We start from the raw sequence: 18,791 nt of genomic DNA, 5'->3' as shown, positions 1-18,791 counted from the left end.
GGTGTCGGCATCAAAGGTCCCACATATCTGTGACTGGGTTTATGTGTGTAGGCATCAGAGATCTCCCATATCTGTGGCTGGGTTTATGGGTGTAGGCATCTGATATGCTTAACATGAAAATAGGTCCAGTTTGATTTTATTCTGTAAATCTTATATTACACCAACTGTCCACGCCAAGTGCTGGGTACAGATCCGCCCCCGTTATAGAGGGGTAATCACAGCTTAGTTATAACAGAAAGGAGAACTTTCAAGTGGCTGATTGTCAGCCCCGGCAGAGATGTCACTCATCTGCTTTGTGTAAGGTTTGTAGACCTTAATATCAGGTGGTTTACTCAGGCGATCGCTCACCATGTCAGCGCTCAATCAGACGCAGAACAGGAGCGCGGGCCAGAAATAAACATTTCTTATTGTTCTGTAATAGCGCCATGTGTCATGACACGAGCCGGTTTTGTGGCCTGGTGACAGGAGCTCTTTGTCCCATCGTGTTAGTGATGTGAAAAGCCAGAAATTAAAGTGGGGCTTATTGGCGGAGACTGTGACAGGACTCTGTTTAATGCCGCATTTGGCGTTCACTTATAAGGCTGGCCCTCCTTTGTGTGTGTGGGGAGACGGACATTTCATGTACAGCTTTTTTTGTGTTTATTTTTTTAATGTAACAAATATTACAACAAAAATAATACATCATGATGACGAGAGTGTGTAATAAGACGTGTTATCAGTTTCCAGCGCTTTTCTTTCTTCTGCCCTCTCCTCTGTCCTTTGCTCTCCTCTCTCCGTTACCCTCCATATTCTGTCATTCCCAATGCTATCCTCTCTTTACCACAGCCCTCTGCTCACCCTGCTCTCTCCTCTTTACTCTCTTCTCTACCATTGGTCTTCTCTCTTTTGTACTCTCTGCTCTCCTCTATCCTCTTTTTACCCCATGCTTTTCTTTTCTTTTCCTTTTCTTTTTTCTCCCTTCATCTTCCTCCTCTTCTTCTCTCCTCTCCCCTTATCTCTTCTCTCTTCTCTTCCCTTCCCCTCTCCTCTCCTCTCTTCTCCTCTCTTCTCTTCCTCCATCTTCACGTCCCTTCTTCTCCTTCATCTTCACTTCTCTTCTTCCTCTCTTAATCTTCACTTCTCTTCTTCTCCTTCATATTCTCTTCTTCTCCTTCATCTTCTCTTCCATCGTCTTTTCTTCTCCTTCATCTTCTCTTCTTCTCCTTCATCTTCTCTTCTTCTCCTTCTTCTTCTCTTCTTCTCCTTCATCTTCTCTTCTTCTCCTTAATTTTCTTTTCTTCTCCTTCATTTTCTCTCTTCTTCTCCTTCTCCTTCATTTTCTCTCTTCTTCTCCTTCATCTTCTCTTCTTCTCCTTCATCTTCTCTTCTTCTCCTTCATCTTCTCTTCTTCTCCTTCATTTTCTCTCTTCTTCTCCTTCATTTTCTCTCTTCTTCTCCTTCATTTTCTCTTTTCTTCTCCTTCATTTTCTCTCTTCTTCTCCTTCATCTTCTCCTTTTCTCCTTAATTTTCTCTTCTTTTCTTCTCCTTCATTTTCTCTCTTCTTCTCCTTCATCTTCTCCTTTTCTCCTTAATTTTCTCTTCTTTTCTTCTCCTTCATTTTCTCTCTTCTTCGCATTCATTTTCACTTCTCTTCTTTTTCTCCTTCATCTTCACTTCTCTTCTTTTCCCTCATCTTATTTTCTTCTCCTTCATCTTCTCTTCACTTCTTCTCCTTCATCTTCACTTCTCTTCTTCTCCTTCATCTTCTCTTCTTCTCCTCCATCTTCACTTTTCTTCTTCTCCTTCTTCTTCTCCTTCATCTTCTCTTCTCCTCTTTTCCTTCATCTTCACTTTTCTTCTTCTCCTTCATGTTTACTTCTACTCCTTCATTTTCTCTTCTCTTTTCTTCTCCTTCATTTTCTCTTCTCTTTTCTTCTCATTCATCTTCACTTCTCTTCTTCTCCTACATCTTCTCTTCTCCTTCATCGTCTCTTCTCTTCTTCTCCTTCATCTTCTCTTCTCCTTCATCATCTCGTCTCTTCTTCTCCTTCATCTTCTCCTCTTCTCCTTCATCTTCACTTCTTCTCCTTCATCTTCTCTTCTCTACTTCTCCTTCATATTCTATTCTCTACTTTTCCTTCATTTTCTCTTCTCTCCTTCTCCTTCATCTTCACTTCTTCTCCTTCATCTTCACTTCTCTTCTCCTTCATCTTCACTTCTCTTCTCCTTCATCTTCTCTTCCTCTTCTCCTCCTCTTCTCTTCCGCTTCTACTCCTCTTCTCCTTCTTCTTCTCCTCCTCTTCTTCTCCTTCCTCTTCTCCTCCTCTTCTCCTCCTCTTCTCCTTCATCTTCTCCTTCATCTTCTCCTCCTCTTCTCCTTCATCTTCTCCTCCTCTTCTCCTTCATCTTCTCTTCCTCTTCTCCTTCATCTTCTCTTCCTCTTCCTCTTCATCTTCTCTTCCTCTTCTCCTTCATCTTCTCTTCCTCTTCTCCTTCATCTTCTCTTCCTCTTCTCCTTCATCTTCTCTTCTCTACTTTTCCTTCATTTTCTCTTCTCTTCTTCTCCTTCATCTTCACTTCACTTCTCTTCTTCTCCTTCATCTTCTCTTCTTCTCCTTCATCTTCTCTTCTTCTCCTTCATCTTCTCTTCTTCTCCTACATCTTCTCCTCTTTTCTTCTTTACCTTCATTTTCTTTTTTCTCTTCTCTTTTTTCTTCTCTTCTCTTCTTACCCTTCATCTTCACTTCTCTTCTTCTCCTTCATCTTCACTTCTCTTCTTCTCCTTCATCTTCACTTCTCTTCTTCTCCTTCATCTTCTCTTCTTCTCCTTCATCTTCACTTCTCTTCTTCTCCTTCATCTTCACTTCTCTTCTTCTCCTTCATCTTCACTTCTTTTCTTCTCCTTCATCTTCACTTCTTTTCTTCTCCATCTTCTATTCTCTTCTTCTCCTTCATCTTCTCTTTCTTCTTCTTCTCTTTCTCCTCCTCTTTTCTTTTCTTTTCTTTTCTCATTACTCTTTTCTCTTTCATCTTCTCTTCTTCTCCATCATCTTCTCTTCTTCTCCATCATCTTCTCTTCTTCTCCTTCTCTACTTCTCCTTCATCTTCTTTACACCTCCTTCATTTTCTCTTCTCTTCTTCTCCTTCATATTCATTTCACTTCTTCTCTTCCTCATATTCACTTCACTTCTCTTCTCCTTCATATTCACTTCACTTTTCTTCTCCTTCATCTTCTCTTCTTCTCCTACATCTTCTTCTCTTCTCTTTTTCACCTTAATTTTCTTTTCTCTTCACTTCTCCTTCATCTTCACTTCTCTTCTTCTCCTTCATCTTCACTACTCTTCTTCTCCTTCATCTTCACTTCTTCCCCTTCATCTTCTCTTTCTCCTTCTTCTCTTTCGCCGCCTTCTTCTCTTTCTCCTTCTCTTTTCTATTTCCTCTACTCTTTTCTATTTTCTCTACTCTTTCTTTCATTTCTGTTCTCTTTTCTTTTTCCTCTTGTACACAATAGTCTCCTCATGTGCTATAATGCCCGGACTTCATGCCCAACATTAGGAGCGCCCTCATCAGCACACTCCCCAGTACACAGATGATTAGTGCCATCTGCTAAATATCAGCAAAGCCTGTTCCTTAGGACCACTGCACTTGGTAGTTGCAGCCCTAATACCCGGGGCACTTAGTAAAGAGACGTGGAGCCAGTGCCCTGAATGTCAGACCCAGGTGAGTACAGAGGTAGCCTGGACAGGGTTTTTGGAAAGAAATGTAACCTTTGAAGTGATGATCATTGCTGACTATGTAGTATTGGAAGATGACACCTGGCTTTTGTATAATTGTGGTCCTGCTGATCTCCATTTTCTGCTTTCTATTGTCCTCACGTTGGACTAGGAGGACTCTTCATTGTCATCCCAGCTGCCCATCCTGTATTATCGCCTCATAATTAATGAGAACGGTTGTCGGATTTTCTGTGTAATGACCATTTTACTGTCTCTACTTCCAGAAATAGCATCGCTGCCTCAGCGGTTTGTGCCTTCAACCTCAGCGCAATCACACAGGCCTTCAACGGTCCCTTCAGATTCCAGGAGAACCCACGCTCCACCTGGCTGCCCACACTCAACCCCATCCCCAACTTTCAGGTGAGGTTGCAGAGAGGGACTTCATGGTTCCCGATTACCCCATTAATACCTGCCGTGTGTCCTGTCTTGTTTAACATAATATCTTGCGGTTCTTATAGACTGTCACCCTCACCAGTCCTTCACCGTTACCCACTTTGCTGCCATTTGTCACACCACCTCTTCCTTTACCCACCATGACACCTTTTGTCACTTCACTCCATCGCCTTTACCCACCATGTCCCTGTCCTACCACCCCATTCAACTTGACTCACTTTGCCACCACTTGTCACACCACCCAAAAACTTTTACCCATCCTGGCGACCTTCCATTATTTTCACCTACTGTGCTGCCCGTTGTCACATCACCCCATTCACTTTTACCCACTGTGCCACCACTTTTTACACCACCCAATAAACCTTTACCCACCCTGCCAGACGTTCCATCATTTTTACCCAATTGTGCTCCCCCTTTCCACACCACTCTTTTTATTATCTTTACCCACTGTTGTCATACCACCTTGTCGACTGTCCATCATTTTTATACACATAAGTAAATAAAAAGTCCTTAGTCCATATAGACAAAGTTCAGATACTCAAAGCAGCACTCCAATCCAATAAATTAAGTATGACCAGCATTCGCATGTAAAGACGTATGAGAAATCGGTAGTATGTTGATAAGTGGCGAGACGAGTTCAATTGATAGGTGAAGGATTCTACTTAATGATCGATAGGCATATCCACCAGAGTCCAGACTCCACACCACGTGAAACACACTCCCCCCGGGGGTTCACACTCACTGAAGAGATGTCATTCAAAAGCCTTGAACCCACCAGGTGTCTCCCGTTTGGTCCGGTTATCTCAGCAGCTCATTGCCCAGGATGGTTTAGTCATGTAAAAAAAGGCTCCACATAGCGTATTGCCGTTTTAACCGTTTATTCAAAACGACCACCCCCCTTAAAATCACACTTACACAACATCAATTGTAACGGGCATTTGGTGGAATAATCAAGCTGTATGTTATAACCAATCAGTATGGAATGACGTCTGCCATCCACCGAGTTGAAAGCATCTGGCTGTTCCTTCCTGGTAATGACACGCACACGTCACTTCCGGTCGCCGCAAGGTCGTGCTCTGACGCGTTTTGTCATCACGACTTCAACAGAGAGCATAACCAAATGACGCAGCGTCCCGTCATTTATAGGATAACCCAGCATTTTTATACCCTCCCCAGTGATCTCCTCCGTACTTTGCAACACTGCTCATTAGTGGAATTACAATCACAGGGGAGACTCGTTGGATACACAGAGCTGTCCTGTTCTTCCTACACTTCATTTAAAGCAAGCTGACATACTAGCAAACCCTAGTAAAGCTTCAGTGATAGATATCTCCTGGCAATACTAGAGTTTGCCCTGTATAGTTGTATAATCCGAACAGATAATGCATTTCAATTTTCACCTGATTAAAATGAATAGAATGGATAAAATTGTTCACATGAAATAACATTGTAAACTCCAATAAGAGAAATATTATAGCTTAACTAATACCAAATATATACCTGCAAGTGAAACATATGTAATATAAATGCAATAACAACCTAGAATAAATCAATCCAAGTCTAAATTTCTAGCAAACTGACATACTAGCAAACCCAGATAATACCTAGTAAGTCTAAAATGTAAAAAAATACCGTATTTATCGGCGTATAACGCGCACATTCATAAGAGGGAAGTTTCAGGAAAAAAACTTAAATTTTAAATAAGGAACTTTGAAGCAAAATAAGGATCGGTGCCCATCTGCAGCAGCTTCACAAGTGCCATTAATGCAGCCTCATCAGTCCACATCAATGCAGCCTCACTATTGCCATCAATGCAGCAGCCTCACCATTGCCATCATTGCAGCAGCCTCACCATTGCCATCAATGCAGCAGCCTCACCATTGCCATCAATGCAGCAGCCTCACCATTGCCATCAATGCAGCAGCCTCACCATTGCCATCAATGCAGCAGCCTCACCATTGCCATCAATGCAGCAGCCTCACCATTGCCATCAATGCAGCAGCCTCACCATTGCCATCAATGCAGCAGCCTCACCATTGCCATCAATGCAGCAGCCTCACCATTGCCATCAATGCAGCAGCCTCACCATTGCCATCAATGCAGCAGCCTCACCATTGCCATCAATGCAGCAGCCTCACCATTGCCATCAATGCAGCAGCCTCACCATTGCCATCAATGCAGCAGCCTCACCATTGCCATCAGTGCAGTCTGATCGATGCCCATCTGCAGCCTAGAGGGGACAGGGAGGAGGGCGGAGCGAGCGCCAACAGATTACATACAGTGAGAATCTCCTATGATAGACAGAACAGTGGTCCAATGGCAGCCCAGGAGACAGAACTTCCTATTACAGAGGCCACCAAGTAAACAGGAGATTCTCACTGTATGTAATCTGATGGCGCTCGTCCCGCCCCCCTCCCTGTACCCTCTGAGGCAGCTAAAATTGAAGTATTGGCGTATAACACGCACACGCTATTTACACCCGATTCTCAGAGTGAAAAAGTGCGTGTTATACGCCAATAAATACAGTATATAAGAGATATAAGAAAAGAGAAGGTCGAGGGGTTGTTGATTATACTAACTCCAGCATTGGTAAATTATTAATTTACTATAACAACCATTAAAAAAAAATTTTAATTCATAAATAAAACCTATATATCACTGATAGCAGTTGATATCAAGTTCCACATTTATCCCTTTGGGCGCAAGGGTATCAGTGAGAGAGATCCATTTCATGTTTTGATAATTCTCTTACTATATAAGAACCTCTCCAAGCTGGTTTAATACGGTCTACGCCCCAAAATTTCACACCGGACGGATCCTGATTGTGGAACATCTTTAAAGTGTAACGAAACACTATGATCCTTAAAAACGAATTTTATATTTTGAACATTCTCCGCAATCCTAATTCTTAGTAACCTCTTTGTGCGCCCAATGTACATCAGTCCACATGGACATTCTAAAGCGTAAACTACATGGGTAGTATTACATCTGATGAATTCACAAATTTTCAATTTTCTACCATTAGAAGGTGAAGTGAAACTCTCCAGTCCTCTCATTGGCCTGGTGACCTCTCTACATGCTTTACATTTCCTACATGCAGAGAAGCCATCACGGTCCCAAAAGGGTGGAGGTCTGGTGGGTGGGTTCAGAATTTTCTTCACCCCCCCCATCACCAAAACTTGGGGCCTTCCTATATATATATAGAAATTTAGGGGCAGCTGGAAGTACTGGTTTTAATAATGTTTTTTGTCCAGACACAATATATGCGAGTGTTGATTGAAAACTGCTTCCACCTCTTTATACTGTGGATGGAATCCTGATATAAAGCCCCATACATGGCTATTGTCATTATTTCAGGGTATTCCATCTCTTAAAACGACTTCTCTGGGGAGCGTAGACGCTTCCCCCACCAAAGAGTCTAACTGCTGGGGGTTATAACCCTTTTCTACGAACCTGCTTTTAATAAACTGGGACTGGATGAGAAAGTCGCTTGCGGTTGAACAGTTCCTTTTAACCCTCAGAATTTGGCCTGTCGGTATGTTCCTCAGTATGTTCTTCATACCTCCTCAGTATGTTCTTCAGTATGTTCTTCAGTATGTTCCTCAGTATGTTCTTCAGTATATTCCTCAGTATGTTCCTCAGTATGTTCTTCAGTATGTTCCTCAGTATGTTCCTCAGTATGTTCCTCAGTATGTTCCTCAGTATGTTCCTCAGTATGTTCCTCAGCCAGAGAGGATGGTGTCCACTCTGCAAAGGAAGATAACTGTTCCGATCGGTGGGTTTAAAATAGACCTTCGTCTCCAAACGGTTATTGTGTTGGTTTACATTTACATCCAGGAAATTGATCTCATCCTTACTCCATTGACTAGATTGTTTTATTATATTTTTATTTGCGTTTAGATAGTCGATAAACTCACCTAATGATGCCTCCGAAGCTTCCCATATAAAGAATAGGGCATCTATGAACCGTCTGTAAAAGACCAGTTCTTTCCTCTTATTTCCAAATACAAATTTGTCCTCCCATTCTCCCATAAAGAGGTTTGCAATACTGGGCGCAGTTTTTGCGCCCATAGCGACCCCGCTCTTTTGGGAGAAGAACTGGCTATCAAACCAAAAATAATTATAAGAAAGACAAAAGTCAGTGCATTGCATAAAAATATTATTATAGTATATGGTAAATCTTCTCTTTTGCTTAAGGCCCAATTGAGGACTTATAAGGTGTCATTGTGTTAGATAACCGTGTATAAAGAGGACACATCAGCTGTTACCAGATACACCATCACTTTAACCCACCTTTTCACAACACCCCTTTTATGCCCTTTACCCACCGTGCCACCCTTTGTCACATCGCTCAGTTCCATCACCTTTGCCCTTCATGTCCATCTTTGTCATACCACCCTATTCACCTTTGCCCACCTTGCCTCCCTTTGTCATATTGCTCTATTCCTTTTTACCCACTGTGCCACAACTTGTCACACCGCCCATTAACTTATACCTTCCTTACAGGCCTTCCATCATTTCTGCCCCCTGTGCCGCGTCTTTCCACAAACCCTATTTCATGACTTTTATCCACTGTGCTGCCCTTTTTCACATCATCCCATTCGCTTGTACCCACTGTGCCACCACTTGTCACACCACTCAGTAACTTATACCTACCCTGCTGACCTTCAATCACTTTAACCCCCTGTGCTGCCCCTTTCCACACCACCCTTTTCCGTGACCTTTACCCACTGTGCCACCCTTTGTCAAATCACTCAGTTCCAACGCCTTTACCCACCATACCACCCCTTTTTTCACACCACCCCATTCACTTTTGCCCACTGTGCCACCACTTGTCACACCACCCAATAACTTATACCTACCCTGCTGACCTTCCATCACTTTAACCCCCTGTGCTGCCCCTTTCCAGAACACCCTTTTCCATGACCTTTACCCACTGTGCCACCCTTTGTCACATCACTCAGTTCCAACACCTTTACCCACCACGCCGCCTTTTTTTTCCACACCATCCCAATCACTTTTGCCCACTGTGCCACCACTTGTCACACCACCCAATAAACCTTTTACTCACCCTGCCATCATTCCATCACTTTAATTGACTACGCAGCCCCTTTCCACACCACGCTTTTCAAGACCTTTACCCACTGTGCCGCACCTTTGTCACCCATAAATGATGTCCTCTCTGATTTGGCAGTGCGGAATCCTGAACGATGACAGCCCCAACGAGAACCTGACGGAGCGCAGCCTGCAGGACGCTCAGCGCCTTTTCCTCATGAACGATGTGGTGCAGCCGGTGTCGGTGGACCCCTTGGTGACTCAGGACAACGTGAGATTCTCCAAGCTGGTGGTGGACATCGTACAAGGCAAAGACACGCTGTACCACGTCATGTACATCGGCACAGGTACTCTTCACCCACCCAACCAACCAACGAACGAACGAACCTGCCATCTTCTGCTGATCTGTGATAATTGTCTCTGTACAGCACCCCTGATCCCTTCTACACACATTTATCAGATCAGCCCCAATGTGACACCCCGATTTACCATTCTGAATCAAATGACATTGTTGTGTCCAATCCTCCCTCTGGCCTCCCCTTCAGTCTTACAAAGGTGTACCGGCTCCTCTCCTGGACTGGAACAGCTTCCTCTGATTTCACTGCACACTGTGAGCTTCTCACAATGTGCATTAGAAGCTGCAGCAAGTCAGATAGAGCCCCGCCTCATTTAGAGCCCCGCCCCATTTAGAGCCCCACCTCATTTCCTGGATGAAGGACGTCCATCATTTCAGTTGTCACCAGGACAGAACTAGAGGGGAACCTTCCAATGACAGCTAGACATGTGTGATTTGTTTCATTTCAAATTCGTTTTTTAACCAATTTCAACAAATTTGTTCATTCGGAAACATCCAAATTAACGAAAACTCGTTTAACAAATGTTTCCAAATATTCGAAAATTCGTAAATTCGAAAATACGAAAATCTTAAATAATAACTATTAAATTATAGGTATTGGAATTTCCTTTCAAACTTGGCTTAACGAATACGAATTTATCCGAAGTTACGAATTAACCCGAAATAACGAATGCCGCATCTCAACGAATGGAATGTAACAAATTAATAATAATTTTAAAAATTTTCCTTTCCATTCCGTTCCATTTGTTTAGATGCGCCATTCGTTATTTCGGATAATTCGTAACTTCGGATACATTTTGTATTTGTTGCGTTCACTAACAGCCAAATTTGAAAGGAAATTCAAATACCTATAATTTAATAGTTATTGTTAGTTATCCTTTAGATTTTTCGTTCTTTCAACTTTTTTGATTTTCTCCCTTATTTTCGGATTTTCGAATTTACAAATGGCGATCATAACGAATGACCCGGAAAAAAAAACAAAAAAAAACCCGAATGAAACGAAAACAAATTTTTTTTCGGCAAAATTCGTTCCGTTCCATTTGTTTGGAGACGGCATTCCTTATTTCGGATAATTCGAAATTTCGGATACATTTTGTATTTGTTACGTTCACTAATTTGAAAGGAAATTCCAATACCTATAATTTAATAGTTATTATTGGTTAGTTATTCTTTAGAATTTTCTGATTTTATTTCTTTTGAATTTTCAGATTTTCTTCCTTATTTTCGGATTTTTGAATTTTCAAATTGCGATCATAACGAATGACCCGAAAAATGAATTAAAAATTAAATAATTAAAATTAAATAAAAATTGAAAAAAAAACGAATGAAACGAAAATGAACACATTTTTCGGCAGTGCACGTGTCTAATGACAACCATCTAAGCAGGGCCAAGGGGTGGGCAGGAGGGGCTGCTGCCCTGGGCACTGTGGTATCATGTGAGGTGGGAGACCACAAGGAAATTGGGGAAAGGGAATTTGTGTTGGGAGGGCAAATTTGGGGGGGGGTGTGAGGGGGTAAGAATTGTTCTAGGAGGGTACATTTGGGGAGGTTTGCCTAGGAGTAGTGATGTGGGGGAATTTGTGTTGGGAGGGGGGATGGGTTGGGTGAAGAGGATTTGTGCTATTAGGGGAGATTTGGGGTTTTTTGCTAGAAAAGGTAATGGGGGGTGGAATTTTTTTTAGGGGGGTGATTGATGCAGGTAGGGATGACTGCTAGGAGGAAGGGATTTGTAGTGTTGGGGGGGGGGGGTTTGTGCTCGGAGGGGAAATTTGAAGGGTAGAGGATCTGTGCTAGGAGGGGGAAGTTTTTTTTTGGGGGGGGGGATTTGTGCTGGGGACATATGGGGAGGATTTTAACTGGGAGGGAGGGGGCAAAGATGTGTGCCAGGAGGAGGGATTTCAGCAGGGGAGTAAATTTGTACTGGGAGGAACGGGGGATTTATGCTTAGGGGGAGCATGCAGATTTTTTTTGGGGGGGGGGGGATTTTTGCTGACACCCAATACTACATCTTGGGGATAGGGGGGGGGCAATTTGGCATGTTTATCCTGAGTTCAAGATGACTTTGTCCCGGAGCTGTCTTAAGAGGTGATTTTTCCTCACTTCCTGTTGTCACTGGTTGCAGGAAGTGAGAGGAAATCTCCCCAATGGGATTCAGTCAGCAACAACAAAAACTGTCAGGGATGCCAACCCTTCCCCCCCTTCATTTTAAGTTATATTTTGCCTGTTATACTTTTGCCTGCTTTAATTAGCAAGCATTGAATGGATAAATCCAAATCTGGAAGGCACAGGTTGGAATATCACTGTGATGTAAACCTAAGCAGTGGGTGGAGTCTTGCTGCTGTAACATCTTTATTTTGCCCCTCCCCCGCAGAGCACGGCACCATCCTGAAAGCCTTGTCCACCGCCAACCGCAGCCTGCGCAGCTGCTACCTGGAGGAGATGCACATATTACCCAGCGGGCAGCAGGAGCCGATCCTCAACCTGCAGATCCTGCACAGCAACCGCTCCCTGTTTGTCGGCTTGAATCACGGTGTTCTGAAAGTACCGCTGGAGAGGTGCGGCATGTACCGCACAGAGGGGTGAGTACGCCGCTATGCGGACTGCTTCATTGAGTAGTAAATCCCAAATGATCTTTTAGATGTAATCCGATAAACACAAAGAAAAGGTGTACAGAGTCTGAAGAAAAAAGGTGTAAAAAAGCCCATCCCCTGCCAGCATGCACGTCCCTCTGCTCTCTGTGTGGAAGCAGTGGTCTCTCTGCAGAGGTTCCGCACAAACTGTGCTCAATCAGAGCTAGAGCTTTCTAATCAGCTTGAGTTTTGCAGACCTATAGCTCTCAGTCAGCAGGGGGCACACCGGTCCTCAGCAGAGAGACCACTGCTTACCTGCAAGGATCCTTCTCTACAGTAGGCTGGCAGGGGACTCTGTGGCTACTTTCTACAGAAAACAAACTGTAAGACTTTGCACACCTTTTGTATTGATGCAGCAGGAATGTATTTAGCCGATTGAAACTAAAGTAGAGGTATTGGCTCTCCTCTCTGCGGAGTCTCTTTTGAATGATCTTAAAGGTCCACTCCACCCAGAACTGGTATGAGCACGGCTTTGAACCTTACATGCAGGCACTTACACATTTAAAAAGTATATTTAATAATATAATGATTAGTGATGAGTTCTGGCAGAACCCACTTTAAGCTGTTACATGATAGAAGGCTGCTTGGCCAATCAGCTGCGGCTGGGGAATTCGTCACCCCACAGCCTTATGTAACAAAGGGGGCGGGATGCTGATGAAAACAAAGGGGGCGGGATGCTGATGAAAACAAAGAGGGGGCGGGATGCTGATGAAAACAAAGAGGGGGCGGGATGCTGATGAAAACAAAGAGGGGGCGGGATGCTGATGAAAACAAAGAGGGGGTGGGATGCTGATGAAAACAAAGAGGGGGCGGGATGCTGATGAAAACAAAGAGGGGGCGGGATGCTGATGAAAACAAAGAGGGGGTGGGATGCTGATGAAAACAAAGAGGGGGTGGGATGCTGATGAAAACAAAGGGGGCGGGATGCTGATGAAAACAAAGAGAGGGGGTGGGATGCTGATGAAACAAAGAGGGGGCGGGATGCTGATGCAAACAAAGGGGGGGCGGGATGCTTATGAAACAGAGGGGGCGGGATGCTGATGAAACAAAGAGGGGGCGGGATGCTGATGAAACAAAGAGGGGGCGGGATGCTGATGAAACAAAGAGGGGGCGGGATGCTGATGAAACAAAGAGGGGGCGGGATGCTGATGAAAACAAAGAGGGGGCGGGATGCTGATGAAACAAAGAGGGGGCGGGATGCTGATGAAACAAAGAGGGGGCGGGATGCTGATGAAACAAAGAGGGGGCGGGATGCTGATGAAACAAAGAGGGGGCGGGATGCTGATGAAACAAAGAGGGGGCGGGATGCTGATGAAACAAAGAGGGGGCGGGATGCTGATGAAACAAAGAGGGGGCGGGATGCTGATGAAAACAAAGAGGGGGCGGGATGTTGATGCAAACAAAGAGGGGGCGGGATGCTGATGAAAACAAAGAGGGGGCGGGATGCTGATGAAAACAAAGAGGGGGCGGGATGCTGATGAAAACAAAGAGGGGGCGGGATGCTGATGAAAACAAAGAGGGGGTGGGATGCTGATGAAAACAAAGAGGGGGCGGGATGCTGATGAAAACAAAGAGGGGGCGGGATGCTGATGCAAACAAAGAGGGGGCGGGATGCTGATGCAAACAAAGAGGGGGCGGGATGCTGATGCAAACAAAGAGGGGGCGGGATGCTGATGCAAACAAAGAGGGGGCGGGATGCTGATGAAAACAAAGAGGGGGCGGGATGCTGATGAAAACAAAGAGGGGGCGGGATGCTGATGAAAACAAAGAGGGGGCGGGATGCTGATGAAAACAAAGAGGGGGCGGGATGCTGATGAAAACAAAGAGGGGGCGGGATGCTGATGAAAACAAAGAGGGGGCGGGATGCTGATGAAAACAAAGAGGGGGTGGGATGCTGATGAAACAAAGAGGGGGCGGGATTCTGATGCAAACAAAGGGGGGGGGCGGTATGCTGATGAAAACAAAGAGGGGGCGGGATGCTGATGAAAGCAGAGGGGGCGGGATGCTGATGAAAGCAGAGGGGGCGGGATGCTGATGAAAGCAGAGGGGGCGGGATGCTGATGAAAGCAGAGGGGGCGGGATGCTGATGAAAACAAAGAGGGGGCGGGATGCTGATGAAAACAAAGAGGGGGCGGGATGCTGATGAAAACAAAGAGGGGGCGGGATGCTTATGAAAACAAAGAGGGGGCGGTCTGCTGATGAAAACAAAGAGGGGGCGGGATGCTGATGAAAACAGGGGGGCGGTATGCTGATGAAAGCAGCGGGGGCGGGATGCTGATGAAAACAAAGAGGGGGCGGGATGCTGATGAAAACAAAGAGGGGGCGGGATGCTTATGAAAACAAAGAGGGGGCGGGATGCTAGTGAAAGCAGAGGGGGCGGGATGCTGCTGATGTCATTGACCACATTTGAACATTCGGTCATAATAGGTAAATTATGTCTGTTTATTATGTGCAGCTGCAAAATAAGCAGCCTTCTATCATGTGAGATCAGCTTTAATCTAATGTTCTATTATTTTTTACCCTATCAATGATTATTTTATTTATTTTCAAAGTTATAAAGGAGAGGTCACATGGTTCCTGATCGCAATGATTGTTTTACACACAAATAGGATGGAATGCTATTAATGTGAACATTTTACTATCTTTGTGTTAATTGTTAACTTGTAATTGTTTCAGGTGCTATTGTTACATTATAATTGTTTCAGGTGTGGTTATTGCTACATAGTAATTGTTTCAGATGTGGTCACGTGAAAAGCCCACGTTTATTTTCTTTAATTGGTGGAACATTTGACCTTCTTTGTGTGTATTGTTACAATGTAATTGTTTAAAGTGTGATTATTGTAATGTTGTAATTGTTTCCGGTGTTATTGTTGCATCGAAATTGTTTCAGATGTGGAAATAGTTACATTGTAATTGTTTCAGATGTGGTTATTGTAACATTGCAATCGTGTTATTGTTACATTGTAATTGTTTCAAGTGTTGTTATTGGTACATTATACTTGTTTCAGATTTAGTTATACTTGCATTGCATTTAATTCAGACATGGTTATTGTTACAATATATGCGTTTCGGGTGTGGTCACATGAAAATCTCATTTTGCAAATTATATATTGATAGTTTATTTTCCTTAATTGTTGAAACATTTTACCATCTTTGTGTTTTATTGTTACATTGTAATTGTTTCAGGTGAGGTTATTGTAACATTGTAATGGTTTTAGGTGTTGTTGTTACATTGCAATTGTTTCAGGTGCTGTCATAGTAATGCCCCATACACACGATAGGATTTTCTGACAACAAAATCCGTGTTTTTTTTCCGACGGATGTTGGCTCAAACTTGTCTTGCATACACACGGTCACACAAATCTTGTCGGAAATTCCGAACGTCAAGAGCGCGGAGGCGTACAACACGTATGACAAGTCGAGAAAAATGAAGTTCATAGCCAGTGCGGCTCTTCTGCTTGATTCTGAGCATGCGTGGAACTTTGTGCGTCGGATTTTGTTGTCGGAAAATTTGAGAACCAGATCTCACATTTTGTGTGACGGAAATTCTGATGGAAAATGTCCGATGGAGCCCACACACGGTCGGAATTTCCAACAAGCTCCCATCGAACATTTTCCATCGGAAAGTCCTATCGTGTGTACGGGGCAGAACATTGTACCGTGTTTCCCCGAAAGTAAGACCTACTGTGATTTTTGGGGAGGGCGGCAATATAAGCCCTACCCCAAGAAAAAGCCCTAGTTTAAAAACACTTCAACCCCGGAAGATTTTGCCCCTTCCTGACCAGTGCACTATTTACAATTTGGCGCTGCGTCGCTTTAACTGACAATTGTGCGGTCCTGCAATGCTCTACCCAAATTAAATTTGCGTCCTTTTTTTCTCACAAATAGAGCTTACTTTTGGTGGTATTTGATCACCTCTGCGGTTTTTATTTTTCGTGCAATAAACAAAAAGAGAGGGACAATTTTGAAAAAAAAACAATATTTTTTACTTTTTGCTATAAAAAATATCCCCCAATTTAAAAAAAAAAAATAATAATTTCTTCATCAGTTTAGGCCAATATTTATTCTTCTACATATTTTTGGTAACAAAAAAAAATCACAATAAGCGTATATTGATTGGTTTGCGCAAAAGTTATAGTGTCTACAAACTATTGGAAAGATTTATGGCATTTTGTTATTCTTCTATTTTTTTTACTAGTAATGGCGGCGATCTGCGATTTTTTTTTTTTTTTTTGCGGTATTGCGACGGACAGATCGGACACTCTTGACACATTTTTGGGACCATTGACATTTATACAGCGATCAGTGCTATAAAAATGTGGGCGATCAAGGGGTTAAATGTGTGTTCCCTCAGCGTGTTCTAACTGTATAGGAAAAGGACTGAGTAGGAAAGGAGACATATCACTGTGCCTACTTAGTAGGAACAAACGACATGTCTCCTCTCCTCTGACAGCACAGGGATTTGTGTGTTTACACACACAAATCCCCGTGCTGGCGCTTGTGCACGCAGTTGCAGCCGCCGGCCACGCGCATCGGTTCCCCCCGTTGTGCGGCGGACGCGCACACGCCCTCTGGTGGCCGAAAAAGGGAAGGACATACCCATACGGGATTTTGTCCAGGAGAGCCATTGTGCCACAGTATATCTGCGGTAGCCGGTCGGGAACCGGTTAAAGTGGTTGTAAACTGCTAGAATCCTCTCTATTGCATTATTATATAATGTAAAAGGTGTGTGTTTCTGTAATATAATTGAGTTAAATACTTTCTTATAGCGCCGCTCGGAGCTTAGCTGATCCCCCGCTGCTCTCTTCTCTTCTTTTGCCAGCGGGGGGATCTCGGGCTCCCCTCCCTCTGCGGCGCTATACAAGAAGGTATGTGACACAATTAGATTACGGAAACACACACCTTTTATACTACTGTAATAGTGAGGATTCTAGCATTTTACAACCACTTTTACTACGTTCACACTGGGGATTCCTGACAGGCAGGGAGGGAGAGGGGGAGAGAGGACGGCACATGAAATGGCAAGATCTACCCTGAAAATAAGCCCTACTGTGTTTTTGGTTGCCAAAATTAATGTAAGACCCGGGCTTATTTTCGGGGAAAACACAGTAATGGTTTCATATGTGGTAATCGTTACATTGTAATTGTTTCATATGTGGTAATTGTTACATTGGATTTGTTTCAGGTGTGGTTATTGCTACAGTACATAGTAATTGTTACAGATGTGGTGACATGAAAAGCCCAGGTTTATTTTCTTTCATTGGTGGAACATTTTTTCCTTCTTTGTGTTTTATTGTTACATTGTCATTTTTTTAGATGTGGTGATAGTACCATTGTAGTTGTTTCAGGTGGTGTTATTGTGACATTGTAATTGTTTCTGATGTGGCTGTTGTTGCATTGCATTTGTTTCAGACATAGTCATTGTTACATTGTAACTGTTTTTGGTGTAGTTACTTGAAAAGCCAATCTTGCAAATGATATATTGATCGTTTATTCTCTTTAATTGATGGAATGGTTGGTCTATGAGCAGGCCTCCTCCGTCTCGCCTATCTCAGACCGCGGAGAGGAATACGCGCTGATCTCGTAATACCGGCGCGGTGGAGAAATGGAAGTTCACTTTCTCTTGTTGGCGGAGTTCTCTAAGAAGCGATCGAATGATTCATATCATCAGACTCCACCTCCCCCTATAATAACTCTCTGACATAAAGTGACCCTTTAAGTTCTATTCATTGACTGCGGCTTCAAGTAGATGTTCTTCACAATGGCGCAGTGAGTACAGGTCCCTCGCTGTTTTTTTTTTTTTTTCGGATGAGTTTTGTGTACGGAGTCGCCGGAGGGTCGCAGGTCACGGCGTGGATGCGACACCTCTTGTAGTTGATGCGTTTATTTTTTCAGCTGAATGGTCCTGTGCGGAGATCACATGGGGATGTGTTGTTTGGTAAATTCGGTGTATGTGATCGGTGTCACAGTGGAAATTGTCACTTAGCGGAGAGCGTTACCTCCGCCTGGCTCCTCTGATGAATTCTCTTTTGTTCGGTCACAATCCAGCGAGTTTTATCACACTCTGTACACCATTTAAAACCCATTTGTGCGGAGGGGGCTGCGGGGCGGCCGGGTCCTTGTACTGATCTAAGAGACGCATTGTCTGCCGAAACTGGAGCCTTGAAAGCTGCATTTACAGGGGTGATTCTCAGACAAAAAAGACAAAAAATACCTGAAATATTCAAACAGGAGATAAAGAAATGTGCTGAGCAATACGTGTGTGTGTGTGTGTGTGTATATATACAGTATACAGCGGGAAAAATAATTATTGAACACGTCACCATTTTTCTAGGTAAATATATTAGTAAAGGTGATATTGACATGAAATGTTCCCCACATGTCGGTAACAAGCCATCCAAAGACAGCAAAACAAATCCGTTCAGAAATGAAGTTCCGTGTAATAAAATGGAAGGACACAGGGAAAAAGTATTGAACCCGCTAACTGAAATGTATTTAATATTTGGTACAAAATCCTTTGTTGGTAATGACGGCTTCAAGACCCCGGCTCCTATTGAGAAACTAGTCGCATGCGTTGCTTGGTTATGATTTTGGACCATTCTTCC

At 43.6% G+C, this 18,791-nt stretch overlaps 1 protein-coding gene across 1 annotated transcript in view; it reads left to right on the top strand.

Annotated features, from left to right (window-relative positions):
- The window catches only part of SEMA5B (semaphorin 5B), a 221,771-nt gene that overhangs the window by 64,826 nt on the left and 138,154 nt on the right, over positions 1–18,791 (top strand). The window contains exons 7-9 of the mRNA XM_073635242.1: positions 3,978–4,113; positions 9,341–9,548; positions 11,928–12,135. Of these exons, the coding sequence (XP_073491343.1) occupies positions 3,978–4,113; positions 9,341–9,548; positions 11,928–12,135 (552 nt within the window). The remainder of the gene's footprint in view (positions 1–3,977; positions 4,114–9,340; positions 9,549–11,927; positions 12,136–18,791) is intronic.

Source organism: Aquarana catesbeiana, linkage group LG06, assembly GCF_042186555.1.
Source record: "Aquarana catesbeiana isolate 2022-GZ linkage group LG06, ASM4218655v1, whole genome shotgun sequence".
Lineage (NCBI taxonomy): Eukaryota > Metazoa > Chordata > Amphibia > Anura > Ranidae > Aquarana > Aquarana catesbeiana.
This window is presented reverse-complemented; position numbering and strand designations above follow the sequence as displayed.